Source organism: Carassius auratus, unplaced genomic scaffold, assembly GCF_003368295.1.
Source record: "Carassius auratus strain Wakin unplaced genomic scaffold, ASM336829v1 scaf_tig00216192, whole genome shotgun sequence".
Classification (NCBI taxonomy): domain Eukaryota; kingdom Metazoa; phylum Chordata; class Actinopteri; order Cypriniformes; family Cyprinidae; genus Carassius; species Carassius auratus.
Window position 1 is genome coordinate 32,151 of NW_020528450.1, and position 21,849 is coordinate 53,999.

General features: G+C 35.4%; 1 protein-coding gene across 1 annotated transcript; it reads right to left on the reverse strand.

Annotated features, from left to right (window-relative positions):
* Positions 1-385: 385 nt before the first annotated feature.
* On the reverse strand, positions 386-21,646 carry LOC113097364 (complement C3-like). Its single transcript, XM_026262614.1, has 29 exons — positions 21,460-21,646; positions 21,227-21,382; positions 21,010-21,139; positions 20,407-20,478; positions 17,428-17,622; positions 17,099-17,213; positions 16,926-17,017; positions 16,561-16,700; positions 16,229-16,438; positions 14,836-14,893; positions 12,796-12,882; positions 12,513-12,716; positions 12,352-12,427; positions 9,532-9,691; positions 6,962-7,057; positions 6,679-6,829; positions 6,136-6,299; positions 5,839-5,997; positions 5,008-5,067; positions 4,816-4,906; positions 4,560-4,608; positions 4,385-4,475; positions 3,864-3,953; positions 3,457-3,562; positions 2,045-2,134; positions 1,875-1,955; positions 1,670-1,753; positions 1,245-1,380; positions 386-837 (listed from the first exon to the last, which is right to left on the reverse strand). The coding sequence occupies exons 1-29, from the start codon at positions 21,559-21,561 to the stop codon at positions 699-701; spliced, it is 3,384 nt and encodes a 1,127-aa protein (XP_026118399.1). The 5' UTR covers positions 21,562-21,646; the 3' UTR covers positions 386-698.
* Between the last annotated feature and the right edge of the window lie 203 nt (positions 21,647-21,849).

Genomic DNA, 21,849 nt, shown 5'->3' on the forward strand with positions numbered 1-21,849 from the left:
ATAAAAAATAAATAAAAAAATATATTAACTTATATTATATATATTTTGTTTCTTTAAAAACTGATATTCAAAGTCCATTCTGACCTTTCTACATCAGTATTATTTGCGCTCAGTGTCACTGTGAGGTGATGAACTACAGACTGATGTGCTGTGCTATACAAAAATGAAAATTTCTCTCCAAAAATACGGATGCTATTTTGCTTACATTTATTTGATTTTAACTCTAAATCTTGCTGAGCTTGAATAGCTGGAAGATTGAACTTGCACAACATAAGGTTACTCTGAAATAAACATTAAAATCAAGAATCGGAGTAAAAAAAATAAATAAAATAATAATAATAAAAATGTTTATAATCGCCATCCATCATATATATATATATATATATTTTTTTTGGAATAGTAAATAAGGGGATGATCAGAACAGAGGATATTGCTTAACCATATTTATTATGGAAATTTGCTTAGACATACATATATCCCAACACCTTAATGATGGTGGTGTAGCAACTGCTTAAGTATACATTAATTCATCACCGAATAACAGGATAATTGCAGGAAAAAAGCAATAGTCAAAATGGACTCACAACTCATATGTAACATACATTTAAAGTTGAAAATGAAGCTAGACTGATTTTCTGTTTTATAATGTTTCGTTTAGTCACTGAGCATCTCAAAGCAATAATCTAGCATTTGACTCATTAGCTGCAGCCGAAGCGCAGATCCTGCTGGAGACTCAACATTCCGTTATATTTTTCTTTGAGTTCTGCGCTAGTCTTGCTCTCCTCCAAACTGGGCCAGAACTCCAACCACGTCCTCTCTCCCAGAGCATACTGACCACTGGGAGACATCAGAGGAAGAGCATGTTAAAGAAGGACTTACATCAAAACAGGCAAAAGAGGTTTATTATACAATGTGGAATGTTCTCAAAAGTCAGTTTTATCCTCTTTGCAGCACTGTGAAGAATAATTAAATACTGTGAATAAATAGGTTAATGGAGTATGTTTAACAAAAAAAAGAATACTTTTGTATTTCTACTTAAAATTTACTGCCAATTTCTGAGTGAAAATTGTTACAAAATTAACCCTATACCATGCCAGCATCTATACAATTTTACTTAAAAGAAACGGCTTGTATACATTTGACCATTCTAAATGTATTTCATATTTCAAGCTCTGTTATTAATACAGATGCACATCCATAGATCATGGCACACACACTTTGGATCAGAGGTCAAATGAACTTACATTCTGCCCACAATTTGGACATCATCAGCCAGGCCCATGATCAGATAGCTCTCACCTCGCTTCATATTCAAAGCTTCTTTGCAAGACATCTGTAAGGAGAAGGTACGCTCCTCACCCTCCACGTTGATTTCTGGACCTACACAAATTCATGTGTATGACATGTGACATATTTGATTTTCTCTCTCTTCCTCTGAGTTATCACTGACACAACATTGCAAAAAAAAAAAAAAAAAATCACCAGTGTCCGGTAAGATAAAGACCAGTAAGACAAGACGTGAATAGATTGTTTTGTATGGATTAAATGTAAACATTTATCAGAAGAACATCTGTAAATCACTTTGCATCTTACTTCTGAATTAAGCAGAACATTAAAATGACAGAATTTACCAACGTTTACACACTGTGGTTGGAGTGAGGAGTTATACCTGTTTTGAGGGCAAGTTCAATCCTCACATCGTAATAGACTGTTAATTCATCCTCACGTTCTCTCAAAATGACAGCTTTATAAACTGTAAAAAGATTTTGATTGATGTAGTATCTTACTGATCACCTCATTAAATATATACACATGCATACATACATACATAAAAACTCACTCACTGCAAAACATGCACACACATAATATTTTACCGTAATATATTTTAGGATCACAGGCTTTCGTATTGCGATGAGCCTCAAGAATTTTCTCCTTCTTTTGAAGGCTGCAGTTTTCTGTTACAGCAATGGAAAGAAGAATTACAATGTTGTAGATTAATGGTAGAACTTTTAATTTTTTAATTATTATTACACTGAAACGCTACCTTCGGCACACTGACAGACATCATTCTTACAGATTTTCTGAACAGCTCCCTCCTTCCTGGTTGGATGATAAAACCTCACACAGCGATTTTCTAAACATGGAAGAATGACATGGGTCACATGATGTTCATTGTCCTGCAGCATCAGCTATATTAAAGTAAAAAGCTGTGAAATATTATAAATATTATTATATAATAATATTATAATGTCAGTGGCTCATTGAGATTTTCTTTTTGAATTTATGTAATAAATTTGTTTATTTTTTTTTTTACAAATAAAGTTGTTGCTCAATAATGATTCAGTAGCTATGTTTGTTTTAATAGATTTACTCTGGAATGCGTTTTGCAACAACATTATAGAATTATATTACCATAGACATTAGGGAAAACATGTAAATAGTGGTGCTCTGTGAAGAGCAGAGTGAAGAGAGAAATGTTTAGTGACATGTTGGTTTCAAATGGCTAAATGTAATTGTACTCGCATTAGAAGAGTACCAAACAAACAGACACAGGCGCGACGTCCACAATGACTATTTAAACGATAATGGTTTTTCCATAACTGAAATCAAAAGTGTAATCTGCATGTAGGTTATTAGTTTCTTTACTCACCTATAAATTTTTAATGTTCTAGGAATGTTTTCAGCGGCTAGTTTTATTTTAATTCCCAGAATGTTCTGCTAAAAGTTAGGATAACATTCTCTAAAAACATTCCAAAAATATCTATTGATAACATTGTTACAACATTACTGACATTGGACTGCCTTTTCTCAGAAGTCAAATGTTGGTTGAAAGTGAAAACCCAACCTCTGTTTGGTGTAAAACTCTAGCGTAAATGACTCCAAAAACAGTATTACCAACTTCACTTATTATAAACAAGATTTATTTCTGTCATAAATATAAAAAACATTCTTATTGAGATTAACAGAGGTGTTTGATGTTTAAAATAATAGTTTAGTTTGACGTCACCATTATGGGGATCAGTGCTTGATCAGTATGACTTGATCAGTATGGCAGTATGACTCTTTTTAGTGTTACTGTTCTTTTAACTGCTGATGTTGGATACTTGCTAACATTAATAATTTTCTCATCTAATGATCTGATCAACTGGTTTCATATGGAGTCAAGTCTATGCTATCAATTTAACATTAGTGACTGTAGCAGTTGTGTTGAATAAGAACCTGCAGATTTATATTGTATAGATTTTATTTACATCGTTCATAAACCACTTCTTTCTTATATATATATATATATATATATATATATATATATATATATATATATATATATATATATATATATATATATATATATATATATATATATTTATATGCTTGACTTGTCACATTTTCAGACTAAATAGGCAAGGGTGACTGCTTAACCAGTATCACATGTTTGCATGCACATCAGCTTCATACCTAAGGAGTAGTATTCATATACAGTGACAGCTGCTGGTTGAAGGAAGCCTCCATTCATTATTCTGTGCAGCCGGAATGAAATCCTGTCTTCCCTGGTATGAGAAATCTGCAGAGAGTTGAAGTGCAGAAAGCAGAAACCTTATAGTAAGCATGCAAGTATGTGTGTGTGTGTGTGTGTGTGTGTGCACTTGCAGATGTACTTGTGTTACCCCAAATCATTTTAATTTAATACAGATAACGTTAATAGAATTTATGTTGAATTATATAATTATAGTAATTGGGTCTTTATCTCCTGTTCTCTTGATGACAACCTCACTAAACCTTTGGTAATGATGGCGCCATTTATTTATTTCTTAGATTAAAACACTTTTATTCTACTGTTTTCAATGTAAAACAGAGACGGAGACCTTGTCCAGGTAGAGGATGAGGGATCCTCGCTCTGAAAGCTGCTTGTTCATCTCAAATTTCTGAATCATCCTGTCATGTCCAATTGACAACTACAAAAAGAAACAATAAGTTAGTATTAGAAAGTTTGATAATGGGCCACTGTAATAACCAGTTGAGCACAGAGTATGACATTTGTGAGAAGATCAAGCAAACGATTACACCCAAGAATGTCAGAAAAAAAGCTATATTAATAAACCCACCTTTACACTAATGGTGTTTTAATAAACTAAAATGTTTTTCTTGCTATAGTTAAAATATACAGTATTATAATAGAAGATAGTTATTACAATACAACATTGTTATTGAAAGTAATTAAATAACAGAAAGAGTTTGCTACCACAGTTTGTACAGTTGGTGTACATAGAGTCTGTGTTTCTACACTTTTTTTGTAGTGGAAAACTATATGCATATTGCAATTAAAAGCCTCTGAAGTTACTAATTTAATTTTGTCAAAAGAAAATAATAAAAATGTGGTTCATACCGCCTTAAGATCATTCTCATCCACAACAAATCCTGTCAGTAATGATATGTCCAATATAGACATGGTGGCATCTCTGTCAGCAGACAGATATCTGTGATCAAAGCAAATGTGAGCTTTCTTTAGCATCACCGGCACTGCAAAAAATAAGGGGTTCAGAAAGAGCTCCAAAACTCACCTGGTACTGATAATGAGTCTGTAACTCTCAGTTGCTCCTTGATATGTTACTAAAAAAAAATTAAAGACAAATATCCAAGATAGTAATGGACAATTAGTACAAAACAAATTGTCTATTATAATAATGTATATTATAACTTCGTATAAGTTACTGTATATTATAACACACACACACACACAAAGGCCTTCATTTTCCTTTTTATGCAAAACATAACCACCAAATGACAACAGTGACACAGCAGCATGAAATTATTAACCTGTATTAGCCCTTTCTAAAGCCAAAGCAAGCTCAAAGTTTTTGCAAGTGGTTTTGCTTTCTTTTGGTTTTGCATAGTACTCAGTCACAACCTGCAGAAGAGAAAACAACACAAAGCACAATTAAAGACAGTATCTACGGTCTAATGTAAGGTCAGATTTAGCTCTGAGTATTGCTTTCTTCAGTCACTCACAGTTACAGAGGCCTCTCCAGAACCCTTAGCACTGATTGTGATTTGCCTGTTGGATGAAATCTGTTGATAAAACAAATAATAATAATAATAATTGTAGTATCTGCTTAGGATAATTGATGATTGTTTAGGCTTTATTTCCATTTATTATATTTTTGTGTGAGCTATACCTTCAAACTGACAGACACATCTGTGCTTCTAAAGCTATAGGCCTACTGTTTTACTAATATCTGGATAATCTGTTAATATAATATTTCATACATCAGAGCTTGGTAGACATTATAATGTTTTTAGCCGTAATTAACCAGACAAATTAATAAATTATAATTAAAGATAGGCCCTATTTAATTTAGCATTTATATTAATTATAAATATATACACAATAAATAATCATGTATGACATAATTTTAAAAATAAAAAATGCTAAATTGTTTAGATAAAAATGTGTGATTACATGATAATGTAGTCCTAATTCAAGCAAATTGATTAAATGGATAAATTAATAAAAATCCATCCCATCTGTAACAGCTGCAGAACTATCAACGAATCCTACTACTACTAATAATAATTATTATTAATAATTATAAATAAGCTATTTTAAAATAAATAAAAAAATATTAATGTGTTCTGCTGCAAGTTCACATACTTGATCATGTTTTCTCATCGTTCATTGTTGAGCTATGAGTTACTCACGGATTATTTTGTCATTTTTATTTTCTTTTTTTTTTGGGGGGGGGGGGGTCATGAATGGGTGTCCCCTATTTTCTTATTTTGCCTCACTAAAAGTGGCAACCCTACCCCCTAGTTCTCTTAAGATATTACTGGCGAACTCACCTTTTCTGTTTGTGCCAGATAAGATTCATCTTTGCTGAACTTCCACACAATCGGCTGCCGGCTGCCATCGACTCGGATCGTCATCTCCAGGTCCAACTGCCTCATATCTTTCACTTGAATCCTGTACTCTGCTACAGCCTGAAACACCATGATGGTGGCCTGGGATGGAGGAGACAAGTTTGAACGGATGTGTAGGCTTCACCTGAGGGGTAGTCTTAAATTGTTATGTTCTTTTCTTAAATGTTGGATATTGATCATGTGGACAGTTTGTGTACATGCGGGATGTAGACTACAAACCTGAGTCGTGCCATATCCTCCGTTGTACTGCCTCTGGTCATTGAGCCAGTTTACGATAGGAGCTGCACTCTGGAAGTCTTGAGCTCTTACGAGAGCCAAAAGTGCATAGGCCGAAGCCTCTAAAGTAAAGCTATTGCTTCCAGGGACAGGATAGTGACTTCCATCTGTTTGAGAATAATTCATTTAAGTTTTATTTGTAAAGTGCTTTCAAAATACAGATTATTTCAAAGTATCTACACTTTTTGTTTATGAACAGCAAATGTTAATACGATTTTATACTAGTTGATATTTAGTTGTTGATTTTTTTTTTCTGCCAGTCATCATGCATTCCCTTATAAGCTTGTATCCCTGTCTTTATTGCTTTAAACATAATGTACTCTAAATGTCATGTTGTTATGCATCTTAAAGACTAAGGAATGTACAACAAGAAATATTAATGATGTTGAAATGAGTGCAACAATGACTTTTAAGCACAAATAAAAAGACAAACCACATTGTTTTTAGAACAGGACATGAATTCAACAGAAATGGCTTTATCTTTACCTGCAGAGGCTTTTCTCAGTAGGACTTGTTTGTCAAGTGAATTTCCATTGGCAAGAGCATACGATGTCATTGCCACTGCGTAAGGATTTGTCAGACCATGAAACTGAGATTTGAGGTATACAATGGCTTTATTTATGCTACTGTCAAGACTCTAAAAAGAAAAGAAAAAGAAAAAAAAGAAAAGTTGATTGGAGAGAATTAATTTCATGGAATTGCATAAAAAGAGCTAAAAACATGTTAGCTTTTTCAAGTATTGCATTTCTCAAAGACTAGCAGGACCTACTGAGATTTGGTCGACACAAAGGGCTTTCCCCACCTGCAGGGCAATGAGCACAAAAGCAGTCATGGATGCTTGAGAATTTTCCCCATGTACATTCCCCTGTACAGAGTGATGAAATTGTGATATTAGAAACAATTAAAGGTGCAAGTAAAGGTATGGGCACATTTACAATTGCTCTGTGAAATTTTGTGAGTGAAATCCAGTCATGTCAATGAGCAATAGAGCAATATAGAATTACACCAAATAAACATCCAGCAACAAAAAAATCTCCCTATGCAATCTGGTAGTGCTGACCACGAACAAGCTTTCTGGTTGGTGTTCATGGATGACTTCTGTGTGGAAGGAAACTCAAAACTTAGCAACAAAGCAAAACAGAACTGCAGTTGAACAAGTGGCATCTACTCTGCCAGTTTCAGTACAATGCTTCAATTTAATGTTATAAAATGATCCATAAAAAAAGGCTGTTTGGACTGCACTTGCCGAGGTTGGTCTGTTTGCTAGCTGGTACACTATCACTGTATGTTTATTTCATCATTTTTAATTACTGTATTTCTTCCATGCTTTTTTGTCACATTCAGCTCTGTTTTTATCATTTAAAATGTTTTTAATGCTTTCATCTTGCCATCACTACTTGAGCTTGTTAATCAATGTATTTCGAATCATTAGAAAATCACAGGTAGGTGGGTTTTGATCAGGGATGGAGCTAGTGATGGCATGATGAAGCCTGATGAAGCTTTAAGATTTTCAGCCAAGTGGTTCACAAAAGGGTTAATTTCTGGAAACTTAATTTGTTCACAAAACCACCTGGTGGCCAACAAGTGTAAAACAATAATATATATTACAGACAGAGGTGTAAAGTCCAGGGGTCAGAAAGTAAAAAACATATTTTTGTTCCACCCATGAACTCAGCAGCTGATTTCACCAAAGGAAGAACCATGTCATTCCTTTCAATTTACAAACTAGTCTCAAGTCAAATCCCAAGTCCTCAAAGAGTTAAAGTCAATGAGATAATTAAGAGACTAATTAAATGATGATTGTGCATTAGTGATGAACACCTGCTGTTATTGTGTTACAGAGGATCAGATGATGATGTTTTACTGGTTAAAATTATGCCCACATCATGGAGATCAGTGTTTGCTTCAGTTGGGCTCTTGGCCTTTGGCTTTTTGTGTTAGAAGTTTCTCTCTAAAAATGCATGTACTGTTATAAAGCAGTGCAATCAGTGCTGTGCTGAAAACCATTACTAGCTGGATTTACATGATAGAGTATTTTTTTATGTACAGTTTAAATAACCTACTTTATGGAACTGCCACATGCAAATGAACTGTTGGTTTAATAGTTTATAATGAATTATTTTGAAATCTAATGTATATAATGACTATACATTTTTGGAACCTTGTCACAATAAGACATCATGACCCAGCATATGAATCTCAACAATGGTGACAATTAACAAAATGCTTCATGCTGAAGTGCATGCTGGGTAACACCATAGTAAAAAATACTCCCATCATGCAATGTAGCATGAATAATTATTGTTATTGACAAACATGTCTTCTAATATCCTCAGTTGTTGCGTATACCGAGCTGCAACGAACACATTTGTACATTATTTTCCTTGAAGCCATTGTGCGAGTTCACTTTAATACCGCGTGCTTTGTATACATGCTGCTACTGATTGGACTGCAGTTCTGACACACCCACCAAACAAGAGAAAACGCATCTCAAACCCTGTTGCACACTGGTGCACGCCGTTTCCAGGAAACATGACGTTCAACCCGGAAACAGTAGCAAAACGCTGCGCACCGTTTTGAACTTGAACATGCCCCTGATCGTCTTACTGTGTATAATCAACCCAATTCATTTACTATATTCGTATGTTAGCCTAAAGATCAGCTTAATTTAAGAAAACAATCATTTCAGGGACATGGTGAGTTACAGGCTAATGTTTTTTTCTTCTTCTTTTGTGCATTATGAAGGCTTTATAAAACTGTACAGCGTTTTTAGCTTTTTAAACTGCATTTTCCGTCCTACACCAACTACGCACACATTTCCTATCATGTAAGTCTATGAAAGACGATTGAACCAATCAGAGTAGGTATGGGGCGGGGTTGCACGTGCAGGCTGCAGCGGGTTGCTTCTTGATATTTTTAACAAGTTAAGTTTCCAGAATCACTTGGCTGAAAAGCTTAAAGCTTCATGAGGCTTCGTCTTGCCATCACTAGTTGCAGTTCTCATTTCAGTGATGTTGATTATTAACAGCTGGTGTCCATCACTAATGCACAATCTTCATTTAATTAGTCACTTAATTATCTCGTTCACTTTAACTCTTCGTGGACTTGGGATTTAACCTGAGTCTCGTTTGTGACTTGGAAGGAATGACTTGGTTCCTCCTCTGGTGAAATCAGCTGCTGAGTTCACGAGTGGAGCAAAAATATGGCAGGACTTTTACTCTTTGGTCCCGTGACTTCCCACCTCTGGCTGTATGGACTAGGTGAGTTAAAGATGGGCAATGTTCATTTTGGGTGAACTATCACTTCAGTGTTACAGTTTTTAAAACAGGTCTCACTTACAGTCATTCCTCCCGTAATTACTGGGGCATCTTCTCTGAAAACACCATCAGGTAACTGCTTATTCAGTATGAGCCACTTGAGAGCAGAGCAGATCACATTGCGCTCGATGTTTACAATGTTACTGGCCATGGCAAATACTTTAGCAACATATGCTGTCAGCCTTTAGGAGAAAGAAAACGAAACTTGAGTCTTAATTATGGTGAGATTCTTGAGTAACAGCTTTTACTAGGGCTGGACAATTATGGCCTAAAATCAAAACCTTGATTAATTGAACATTTTACCTGGATTACGAATAATGAACAATTATTATTTTTTTTTTTTTTTTTTTTTTTTTTTTGCCCTCATAGTTCACTGACAAGGTTTGTACTGTAAATATGATTGACTATCAGCAGTTATTTTGTCTACATTCATAACATTTCTTAATAGGGTTGGGTATCATTTGAATTTTATCGATTACGATTCTTATTGATTCCTAGTTTCGATTCCAATAAGATGAAAAATCCAATATATAAAAAAAAATTAAGTCAAATATTTAGATGTCAAACATTTATACAAAGAATTCTGTTGCAGCTGAGTAACATGAGCAAAAATCAGCAGCCTACAAAACACTGCAAGAGGAATTTTGCCTGTGATTAAAAAGAAATACCATAGCAAAAACAACTAAATTAATATAAATTTCAAATGTTAAATTGTTAAAGACAAGTAATGAGATAGGTCAGTAATAAGAAAGCAACAAATAAATCAATAAGTAATATCATAAATAAATACAACTAAACTAAATTTCAGGTACAGAAACTGTAATTAAAAGTTTAAAACCACTGCATAGTTTTCTTTTTATAAATAAAATAAAGATTAATCAAGTAAAGTTATTAAATATATTCAGTCAAGATCAGTGAATGATTTTCTTTTGTTCTTTGATTAACATTAATGACAGGCAGCGCATTTATTAGGCTGTGTTCTCTTTAAGGAAAAATACTGGACATGTGTTTTCTTTCTCATCGGTTTATGTTCATGTAAGACAAAAACGGCTGTGTTTATGATGATATACTGATGTAGTTTTCTGTATCGTATTTTCGACTCAGAACAACCTTTTCTACAGTTAAAATACACAGAACAGTCCGAGAATGGACACAAACCAGGAACCCGCAGCACGACCGCCGACCGCTGCTCTCTGTGCACGTGCTTGTGCTTCATGTGCGCTGCACACAAATATGCTATAATAAGTTTTGAGATTCAAAGCTACTTTAGTGATAAATCACAGGACCGTGCTGACAACTAGTTTCTGTGTTCCTTGCGCGCAATCTTCACATCTACTGTTTATATGAGTGTTCGTGCCACAATGCAGCTGGATACACATCCGTTCATCTAATCGCTTGAATGTCCAAACTAGGGCTGTCACTTTTAGTTTGAAAATCTATTGCACAATCGATCGGACCAACCAAAAAAAGTTTCGAAAATGAAAATAGGGTATCGATTTTAGCCAAATATGTACACTATTCATTTTAAAAGAATTAAAGAATTATAAAGAATTCCGAAAGTGCAGTATGCGTTGCGAAAGCTAGACAGAAAATACCAGCAATTTTACGCGCCTATAAGACCCAGTGATGTCGAAAGCGACCTCTTATGCTGCGTTCACACCAAACATGAAATTGAGCGTCTGGCGCGAATGATTTCAATATTAAGTCAATGTAAAGACGCGTTTACCCGCATCTGGAGGTCCACGCGTGGTGGAAGCGAATTCGCCTCATTCGCGCGTCTACTTACAGGAGATTAAGAGTTATGAAAAGGACCATTGCAAGCTGACAGCAACCGGCTTTTGTGGTGGAAAATTGGTAGTAATACCCCCACCTTGCGCAGCTGTACCTGTGTGTCCCTGGGACATCAGTGTGGTCGGAGCGCGGCTTCGCAACAGCTGGACATATAGTGAATACAAAACGCCCTGCTCTGGACCCCGAAAATGTTGATCGACTTGTTTTCCTGTCCAATAAATTTGTAATAGCTGCCTAGTGCCGCCTAGCCTAAGTGAAGGTTACGTTCAATAAAAATACAAATAAAAAAAACACACACATTGCCTGTTTCTCAAGTCCATTTAAAGTTTCATTTTTTGAACAGTTGTTTGAAATGGATTGAATCATTATTTAAAATAATCTTGGAGATTTTTGAATTGCCTAAATAAATGAAGCTGGGTTGAAGCCTGCAGTGATGTGTTTCTTTTGTTATGGCAGCCGTCCCCTCTGCATATATTATTTTGGAGAATGTTTCACTCCTGTTGCTGTTTGTTATTCTTCACGAAATTTCATGCCAATAAAATATAAATATTGCTCACTTGTGCGTTTCCAGCGCTCTCTTTACGTTCGTCCGTTATTTGACGTTGAAAAAGGAAAAGGAAACATGAATGCATTTTAGACATGGAAAATCGATTTTACAATCAATTCAATGAACACTTATGTCTTAAAAATCGAAAATGATTTTTTCACAAAAGTGACAGCCCTAGTCCAACCAATAAAACAAATACAACTGACAAAGTTTAGTGAAGACGCAAGGCTCACCGCTCACGTGCCATCAGTATGTGTTGAACTGGCGTTCACCTCCATGTTTTGCTTTAATGCCACTGACTGGAGAGCAGAGTCATGTGGCTACACACGCGCTAGTATGCTTTAAAGGGGGAAGTGTTAACAGGATAAAAAAAAACGAAATAACCGGCATGGGAAAATTACTTCGGTTAGAGGTTATGAATTTCGGTTTTGATTATTTTTCGATTAATCGTCCAGCCCTAGCTTTTACTGACCAAGCAGAAATATTGAGGAATATCTTAGTTACCAGGTGCTACTTGGACGACTTAAATATGCAGCATAGGACCCATCACTTTTACGATATGCCAGCTGTTGATTGTAACCTGTTCATCAAGACGATAAGAGGGGTATACTATATGAAACAAACATTTAGGAGCAGGAAAGTTGACTTTGGAGTGTTTAGTTTACCTCTCATGATGTACATAGCAGCTGTCTCTCTAAGCCCAGCCTTCACTGTATGCCACTGTTTAGTTTTGTCCAAGTAATGTGTTGCAATGACAGGCAATGTTAGGCCAACCATGTTCTGCTCCCCACAGCCACCAGGCAGGATAATCAAGGAACCCATGGCCTGACCACTAATAGCCTTCTCTATTGTTATACTGATTGTATCTCCTGTGCAAAAGAGATTGACATACTGGTAAAAACAAGGTTTTTTATTTTACAAACTCATAGCAGATGTTAGAGGAGTCACCTATTGCAGATACATATGTGTTTGCAGGTGTGTTGGGCGCCTGGTCCCTCAATATAAGGCTCTTGATAACCTCTAAATGTTCACCACCTGTTCCAGAAAGACAAGAACCAAGACAAGAAGACAATAACATTTGACACAATAAATCATGAGATATTATTTAAGAAACTGGAGCGTTATGGGATCAGGGGTGTTGTTTTACAATGGATAAAAAGTTATTTAAGTAACAGGCAACAATTTGTGAAAATAAGTGATTTTCAGTCATGCTTGGACATTGTTTGTGGTGTCCCCCAGGGGTCAGTACTGGGTCCTAAACTATTCATCTTATACATGAATGATATATGTAAGGTATCAAAAATACTGCAATATGTTCTGTTTGCTGATGATGCAAATATTTTGGGTATTGGGGAAAACCTGCAACAGCTTATGGAGGACATCACTTCAGAACTGATCAAAGTAAAGAAATGGTGTGACTTAAATAAACTGTCTTTGAATTTGGATAAAACTAAATTTTTGTTGTTTGGGAAGTATAAGGGGAACAGTGATGCAAAAATGGTGATAGATGGTATAAATATTGATAGTTACTGAAATTAAGTTTCTGGGGGTGATGATCGACCGCAAGATCAGCTGGAAGCCACACATTCATCATGTTCAGTCTAAATTATCCAGAAGTATCTCCATTCTTGGTAAAGGCAAACAGTTCTTGAATATAAAAGCATTGCATATATTATACTTTTCATTAATTCTGCCTTATTTAAATTACTGCGTGGAAGCCTGGGGTAACACCTAAAAATCCTCACTCCGACCGTTGTGCACACTCCAGAAAAGAGCCATCCGGATAATACACAAGGTAGGTTTTCAGGAGTTATTTAGAAATTCCTGCCTACTAAAATTTTTAGATCTGGTAGAATTTCAAACAGCTCAGTTAATGTTTAAAGCCAGGAACAAACAACTACCAGATAATATACAGAAACTTTTTACGGATAGGAAAGGGGGTTATGATTACAGGGGAAGGTGCAACTTCAGGATATAGAGTGTCCGAACAACCATGAAGAAGATGTGCATTTCAGTCTGTGGTGTTAGGGTTTGGAATAACTCTGTCAAGAACTTAAGCTATGTCCAAGCAGAAGTTTGTTTAAAAAGAGATTTAGACTAATGATTTTTATGAAGTATCGAGATGAAAGCTAGAGGTGAACTGAGGTCTTGTACGGTGTAGATAGAACTGTACATGTGAGTGGGACAAGATATTTGTCTTGTGTATGTATGTAAGTGTTTCTATATGCATGTTGGTATGTATATGTACCTGTATATGTATATGGGTATGTATGTATGCACGTAGGTGAGGGTATGTGTGGATATATACATATATACATGTATGTTCATATGGATATGGATGAGGGTTTCGATGCACATGTGTGTCTATGCGCTCAATCTCATGTGGGAGATAAAGACTGGCTGTATGTGATAGAAACAAAGTGTAGGAACTTATTAACATGTCTGAAATAAATTGAAAGAAAGAAAGAAAGAAAGAAAGAAAGAAAGTACAGTCACACTTCACTCTTATTTTTGCATGCAAGACATGCATTTCAATGACTGGTGTGGCTTTTATTTAGTATTTGATTGAGGCCAAGAGAGAAACTGAGGTTCATCCAAAAATTCTAATTCTGTCATAAATTACTCATTCTCATGTCGTTCCAAACCTGTAAGCCTTTATTCATCTTCAGAACAAAAAATTTCATATTTTGATGAAATCCGAGAGCTCTCTGACTCTCTCATAGACAGCAAGTATACTGGCACAGTTAAGGCCCAGAAATTTTGAAAAGACATAGATAAAAAAGTCCATATGACTATTTTACATCAGTGGATAATACTTTTTGTGCTCAAAAAAATACAAAAAATAAAAACAATGACCTTATTCAGCAAATCTTCTCATAAATAATGAAAAAACAATAATAAAACTCGCAAAATTCATAAATGATAAGAACACTCTTCTTGCAACTCCTAATATTAAGAAAATAATGGGTTTTGTTGGAATCTCCTTACCTTTCTTAGAAGGACTGAATTGTAGATTTTCATTAAGTTTGGTCAAAACACCTTCAGACTTAAGAAATGAAGTGAAGAATGAGTGAGAAAGAGAACAAAGGGTATATAGTTCAGATTCATATGTAATAATGCTAAACCTTTCATTGTAAACCAAACAAGTAACCTAACTCAAACCTCAGAATAAGAGTTCAGAATAAGAAGATATACAATGTATTTAATTTTTAATAGTTAAAAGTAAAACGTTATTAATTGATGATTGAGCATTAGTGATGAACACCTGCTGTTAACTAACAGAATTACTGAAGAAAAGAGAAACACAAGAACTACTACAACTGACTTTAGACACAGTATTAGATGAAATCAACGGAAATAAAATACAATAAATCTCTCGAGATCTGATTAAACAACCCCAAAAACAGCATCACCAGCTCCACTTTTTAATAACCAGACTGACTTTATTTCTGTCAGACGTCTGCAGAAGATCTTATTGAGAATGAACTAAGGTTTAGATGTTGATTATTTTTTTTTAATTCAAAGTAACCTTGTTAGAGATCAGTGTTTGCTTTAGTTGGGATCTTAATGTCAGTCCTTCAGAATAAATGTGATCAGGAGTTGGCTGTACTATTTATGAGAACAATTATCATTTAATTGACTGATTTGTATCTAATTGACTGAAAATATATATTATATTGACTTTAGTAAAAAAAAAAAATCTAATAGCCAACAGTTTTGTGAAAATCTGTTAATTAAAAGTAGTTCTTAAACAGTTTATACACAAATGTTTTATCTACAGTATCACTCACACAGACATCAAGAATCAGCATATATACCTCAACAATGGTGAAAATTAACAAAATATTCAGATAAATCTCTGAACATCACAAAACAAGCAACTAAAGTTAAAGCAACATAGCAAACATAAAATCACCTGTAGTATTTATTCATGCAGCAATGTAAGCTGGGAGCAATGGATGAGTTTTGTATGCTGTATGATAGTGACCGACTGACCGTCTGAGTCCATGTATGAACATAAACTTTTTGGAAAGCCCTTTGTATTAATTGTTGTTTAATAATCTAGGTTGTTTAATCAGATCTTGAGGGATTTAATTAATTTATTTAGGCTGATTTCATCTAAGGCTGTGTCTGAAGTCAGTTGTAGTTCTTGTGTTTTTCTTTTCTTCAGTGATTCCGCTTGTTAACAGCAGCTGTTCTTCACTAATGCTCTATCAGCACTTAATGAATCACTTAATTGCAAAGTTTTAAAACTTACATGGTTTAAGCCAATGCAATCTGTTTACTCAAATGTTTTGAGTTATGTAACTTGTTGGGTTTTACAGTGTACACTCTGCAATGAACTGTCTTGTTATTTGATCAAAAGGCTTCAATTTCTTACCACCACTAGGAGATCTTTCTTCACTCCATCACTGCCACGTCCTGCAGCAGCTGCCTTCACTTCAATGGCGTGGCGTCCAAAAGCTAATGGCACGATCACAAAAGGTACAGAGTATGATGATTTGGCATCTACTGTCACAGTGGTAGAGAACTTTCCCCGCTTGCTAGCCGGGCTGCAGATGTCTTTGGTTTCCATCAGTTCCACGCGTACCTGCAAGAAGAAATAAAACTCAAATATTCCTTATGAATAATTACAGGCTGATAGTGGCCAAAGCTAATTCTTTCATCATACTGAGGGCCTGTGTGATGGGTAAATCATTCTTTCAATCTGACCTTTAATTTTTTGCTGTACAAGTTGTGGATAATGGCCTTGATTTCAATTTGCTCGTTGCGCACAGCTGAATATGGCAGCTTTAGGTCAATAAAGAAGTTTTTCACCACTGTCATCTCATGGACATCTGCCACACAGATACCTTTTAAGAGAAAAAAATAGAGGAAAAATTTTATAGAGAGCATGTATTGCAGTCCTGTGAAATCAAAGAATACAGAGAAAACACGCAACTAAATTATTGTCTGGGGTAATCAGCAGCATGCCACTAATGCAGCATGCCACTAATTTCCAAAAGATTGTAAATGGCTGTGAATATTACATTTATGTGTTCACATCAACAAATTGTGTTTACAACAAGAGTGTGTACCATGAGTGCTGGACAAGCTGATGGCTGTAATTTCCCAGGTTGTTATAGAGTCTTTCAGCTTGAGTCCATTCCTGGGTAAGGTGGTTGTTTGACTAAAAGAGAGATCATCTTTTAGTAAAGCAGAAACATCACTGGCTGACCAATTACTGTTGGAAACTGCAGGTCAAACTCACCACTGGCGGTTCATTGAGGAACATTTGGGCAAAACCAGTTCCTCCCAAAGCCAACTTTCAGGGAAGAGTGAACGTGTCACAATGTCATCCGAATTGACAAACTCCTCGCATTCACCTGAGGGTCAAAGAGTGGTTGATATATTTATGCAAAACAAAACCAACACTTTTTACAAAATAATTTCTGTAATTGTAGAACCAAAACTTCTGACATCTCTGGGGTAAATTATCCTTCTCAAGAAACACCTGAAGCACGATTTGACTTCAAGCAGATTTGCAAGAGTGAGTTTAAAAAAAAAAAATTTGTAGACTATTATTGAGAATGCTCTTACTGCGGGCTAGAATCTGTTCTTCAACTGACTTTACGCGATGGTCGGCTATCACATTGCAGCAGTGCAGGAAAGCCTGTCTGCACTCCTCTCCATCCACAATGAAAGATGCCCGATACTGACAGGTGATGCTCAAATCCTCAATATTCTTCAATCCATCCAAACAGCATTCTTTCTCAATGCCAGAGTATTTGTTCGCTGGAGGTAGATTACATAAAATATTACAGTCTCTTGCCATCACCTATTGCACTGACTGACAGTCTGAATAGATATTATCACCATATAGTCAGTGCCATAAAATGGTCTTAAAATGACAATAATATTGTTCATCACGGCTATTTCTGGGGCAATATATAAGCCAACAAAAAGTAGCTATTGGGACAGGCCTGTGGACAGGTGGCTTCAAAAACTGATTGGCCATCTACCAATGGATAGTGATGGCGAGATGAAGCCTCACTGCTTTTCAGTGAAGTGGTTGACAAAAGGGTTAATTTTTGGAGGCTTAATTTGCTCACAATGCCACCTGGTGGCCAAAGAAAGCAAACAACAACAACAACAACAACACAAAACAGATATATTTATTACAGGCAGAGGTGTAATGAACTCAGCAGTTGATTTCACCAGAGGAGGAACCAAGTCATTCCTTTCAAGTCACAAGCAAGTATTAAGTCAAATCACAAGTCAAAAAGAGTTAAAGTTAATGAGATAATTAAGTGACTTATGATTGATTTATGATTGTGCTTTAATGATAAACACCTGCTGATATTGAGAATTACAGAGGACCGGATGATTTATTGGCTAAACTGATGCCACCATCATGGAGATCAGTGTTTGTTTTAGTTGAGCTCATGACCCTTTTAATAATTTAACGTAATTTGCTTTTAAGCACTTGCAGTTGTGTTACATAGTAAACATTAACACACTGCTGAATTAAAAACTTGAGATAGCAAACTAAATTGCCCTTTTTGTCTTCTAAAACATTGAAATCAACATCATGAAGATGTTTCTCTATGGCTTGTTGAAATATGTTCAGCTATTACTAAAAAAAAAAAAAAAGTCCTATTAAACAAATATTACTGCAATGGGGAAAAAGAAAATTCTTTACAACTTTTAAACCAATGGTTAATTTGCATGTGACTGTTCCAAAGGTAGGTTATTTTTAAAACTGAACATATGTTAACATAAATAGAATTGTTTCAGAAATAAACAGGCTGATGCCTAATAATAACTTCATCATGTAAAACCAGCTAGTAGCGATTTTCTGGACAGCATATGCACATTTCATGCACACATCAAGAACCCAACTGAAGCAAACACTGATCTCCATGATGGTGACATCATTTTAACCAATGCAACATTGACATCTGATCCTCTGTAATGCACAATAACAGCAGGTGTTCATCACCAATGCACAATCATCATTTAATTAGTCTCTTAATTACAACTCTTTTAGGACTTGATTTGACTAGACTCATTTGTGACTTGGAAGAAATGACTTGGTTCCTCCTCTGGTGAAATCTGCTGCTGAGTTCATGGGTGGAACAAAAAATATGGCAGGACTTTTACTTTCTGATCGCTGGACTTTACACCTCTGTCTGTAATATATTTGCTTGGTTTACACTCGTTGACCACCAGGTGGTATGGTGAGCAAATTAAGTTTCCAGAAATTAACCCTTTTGTGAACCACTTGGCTGAAAATCTTAAAGCTTCACAAGGTTTATATATATGTTTGTGGCCTGTGATACTTTTTTTCAAGATTCACTGCTAAATAAAAAGTGAAGGAAAAAAAAAAACATTAGTAATTCAAAGTAAAAGTTTTGGGTTACGGTATACAATACTATTCAAAAGTTTGGGGTCAGTAAATTGTTTCTTTCTTCACGCCATCACTGCCACATCCTGCAGCAGCTATAATACTATAATAAAGAAAATAATACTTTTATTTGGCAAATATGTGTTAAATGGATAAAAAGTGATATAAAGATGTATATTGTTAGAAAAGATGACTATTTTTAATACATGCTTTTCTTTTTACACTTTAAATCATCAAAGAATATATAAAAATAGCAGCACAACATTTTCAATACTGTTAATAAATAAGCATATTAGAATGATTTCTGAAGGATCTTGTTACACTGAAGAGTGGAGAATGATGTTGAAAATTCAGTGGTGCATCACAGAAATAAATATTCACATAGGAAACCAAAATTTTATATTTCAAAATATTATTTTCTTCTGTTTTCTTTTTTTTTTTTTGTTATCAAATACAACTTTGAGGAGCATAAGAGAGAGAGAAAAAAGATTTTGAATAGCAGTGTATATTAAAAAAGATAAATTAATGCACCACATGCACACACACTCACACACAAATCAGAGCACAGAAGTTGCAAGGCAGTGGGCCATAGACAACAAGTTTCTATTAATACAATATTATTGATACTGGAACGCCACAATAAATTACCGGTACTCAAAAAAAAAGTACAACTTTTTTTTTTTTTTAAGTAACTAAACTCACAGCTTATTTTTTTGTAGAAAGATGCATGGATGCAGGTAATTCACAAACACAACTTTAATCTCTCTCTCTCTCTCTCTTTCTCTGTCTCTCTCAAAATGGCCATATTTCTAATGAACAAATCAGTTGACTGATATTAAATTATTAACTTCCATATCTTATTTCACTGTCTTATTTCAACATGAAACTGTCATTTTGTGCTGGATTTTGCGCTCTGATATCTTCAGGCTGGAGGTATAACTTTTAAATGTTTTTGTCAAACTAACAAGAGCGCTGCCTAATGGAGTGCAGCAGATAAGTTCAAGAATTTCAAATATTGGGAGTAACAGTTTGGCCACTTCTAATTATTGGGGGGGGGGGGGACTTGTCCACCTCAATGTCAATTGTGATTACAGCCCTTCTATAACGCTTATTAGCTATACCTTGATTAATCAATCGAACAGTTGTTTAAAAATGGCATGCAACTTTCTTACATAGAGAACGCAGAAGAACTATTGAGGTTATATCTCGTCTTTTTCTTTGTGATGAAGATTGGCATTGATTATCTGGAAAAGAACAAAATCAAAAGTGGAGATAGGGTGGTCATTCATGCCATTTTCACAGGACACATCCTGGCCAGGAATTCCATATTGCATAAAACATCCAGGTTTTGACTTTGGTTTCCTGTTTACATACTTAATGATGGTAATGATCACTTGACCAATAACCTGCAGACATTGTACGTAAATCGACCAATCTTGGTGCGTGAGAAGGTGGTACCTACAGAAAACGGTCAAAGCGATGCAAATACATGTACATTTTATTGTTGAACTGGAAAGCAGCACTGATCGGTGTATGAAATCAAAGAAAGCGATTCAAAAGCACAAGAAGCCATTGGTCTGTGCAGTGCAAACAAAGCCAAAACGAGGATATTTTTGGCAATATAAAATTCCTGGCCAGGACGTGTCCTGCGAAAATGGCATGATTTGCCACCCTAAATGGAGATTAATTCCTTGATAGGTTATACAAATCAAGTTATAAAAGTCTGTAAATGGATGTTTTTGAATATGTCAGAAAAAACTAAAAAATGTAAGTACTTGTCCTGACATCAGTGCCTCCAGCAGAGCTGGACTCAAACAGCAGGCCGGCATCGCTGAAGACTTGCATGCTGTCTTTTCCACTTCCTGCTGTGCAGCCAATGTCATGTGACTCAACAACATCCCAGATCTGTTGGGGAAAATGGCAATATATTCATGTAAGAAAATGTAAATACTTTTCACTTACAATGGTAAGATTAAATGCTGATCTTCAAACCTTTGTTTGAGTTATCCTGTTCTTATTGTTCAGAACATAGACACCTTTATCCACAGCCACCAACCCAACTTTAGCCCCAGGATCTCCTGTTATGCTTAGGCTAAAGTCTTTACCTGGCTCATACACATCGACCGGATCGTGAACTTCCACTTTAAGCTGGGAGATCGAAGAACATCAATCAACTATACAAGCTAAGATTAATTCACAGAGTTTTGTCACCAGAGCTGAATTACCGTTCCCATGCATGTGTCCTTCACGTCAACCCAGACTGAATCAGACACCACCTCAGACGATCCCACATGATAATAAGCCACAAAGCGGAAGGATGGCACCATGTCTTTGGTTACAGGCAGAGACAGAGACACTAGAGATTGTCCTCTTCGTATAAACCTGTCTGCTTGAATGATCTGACCTTTACTTAAGATCTGAAAATGAGGCAGATGAAACATCACTAATACATTTAAAACATTTAACAAATCACATAAGAACAGACTGCATACTTAAAGGGTAAGCACACGCGAAAATGAAAATTAGTCCTTTGTGATACTCTCCCTCAAGGCATCCTAGGTGCCAAAGCTACATATTTAAAATTATATTAACATGGTTCTTTAACTTCTGCTAAT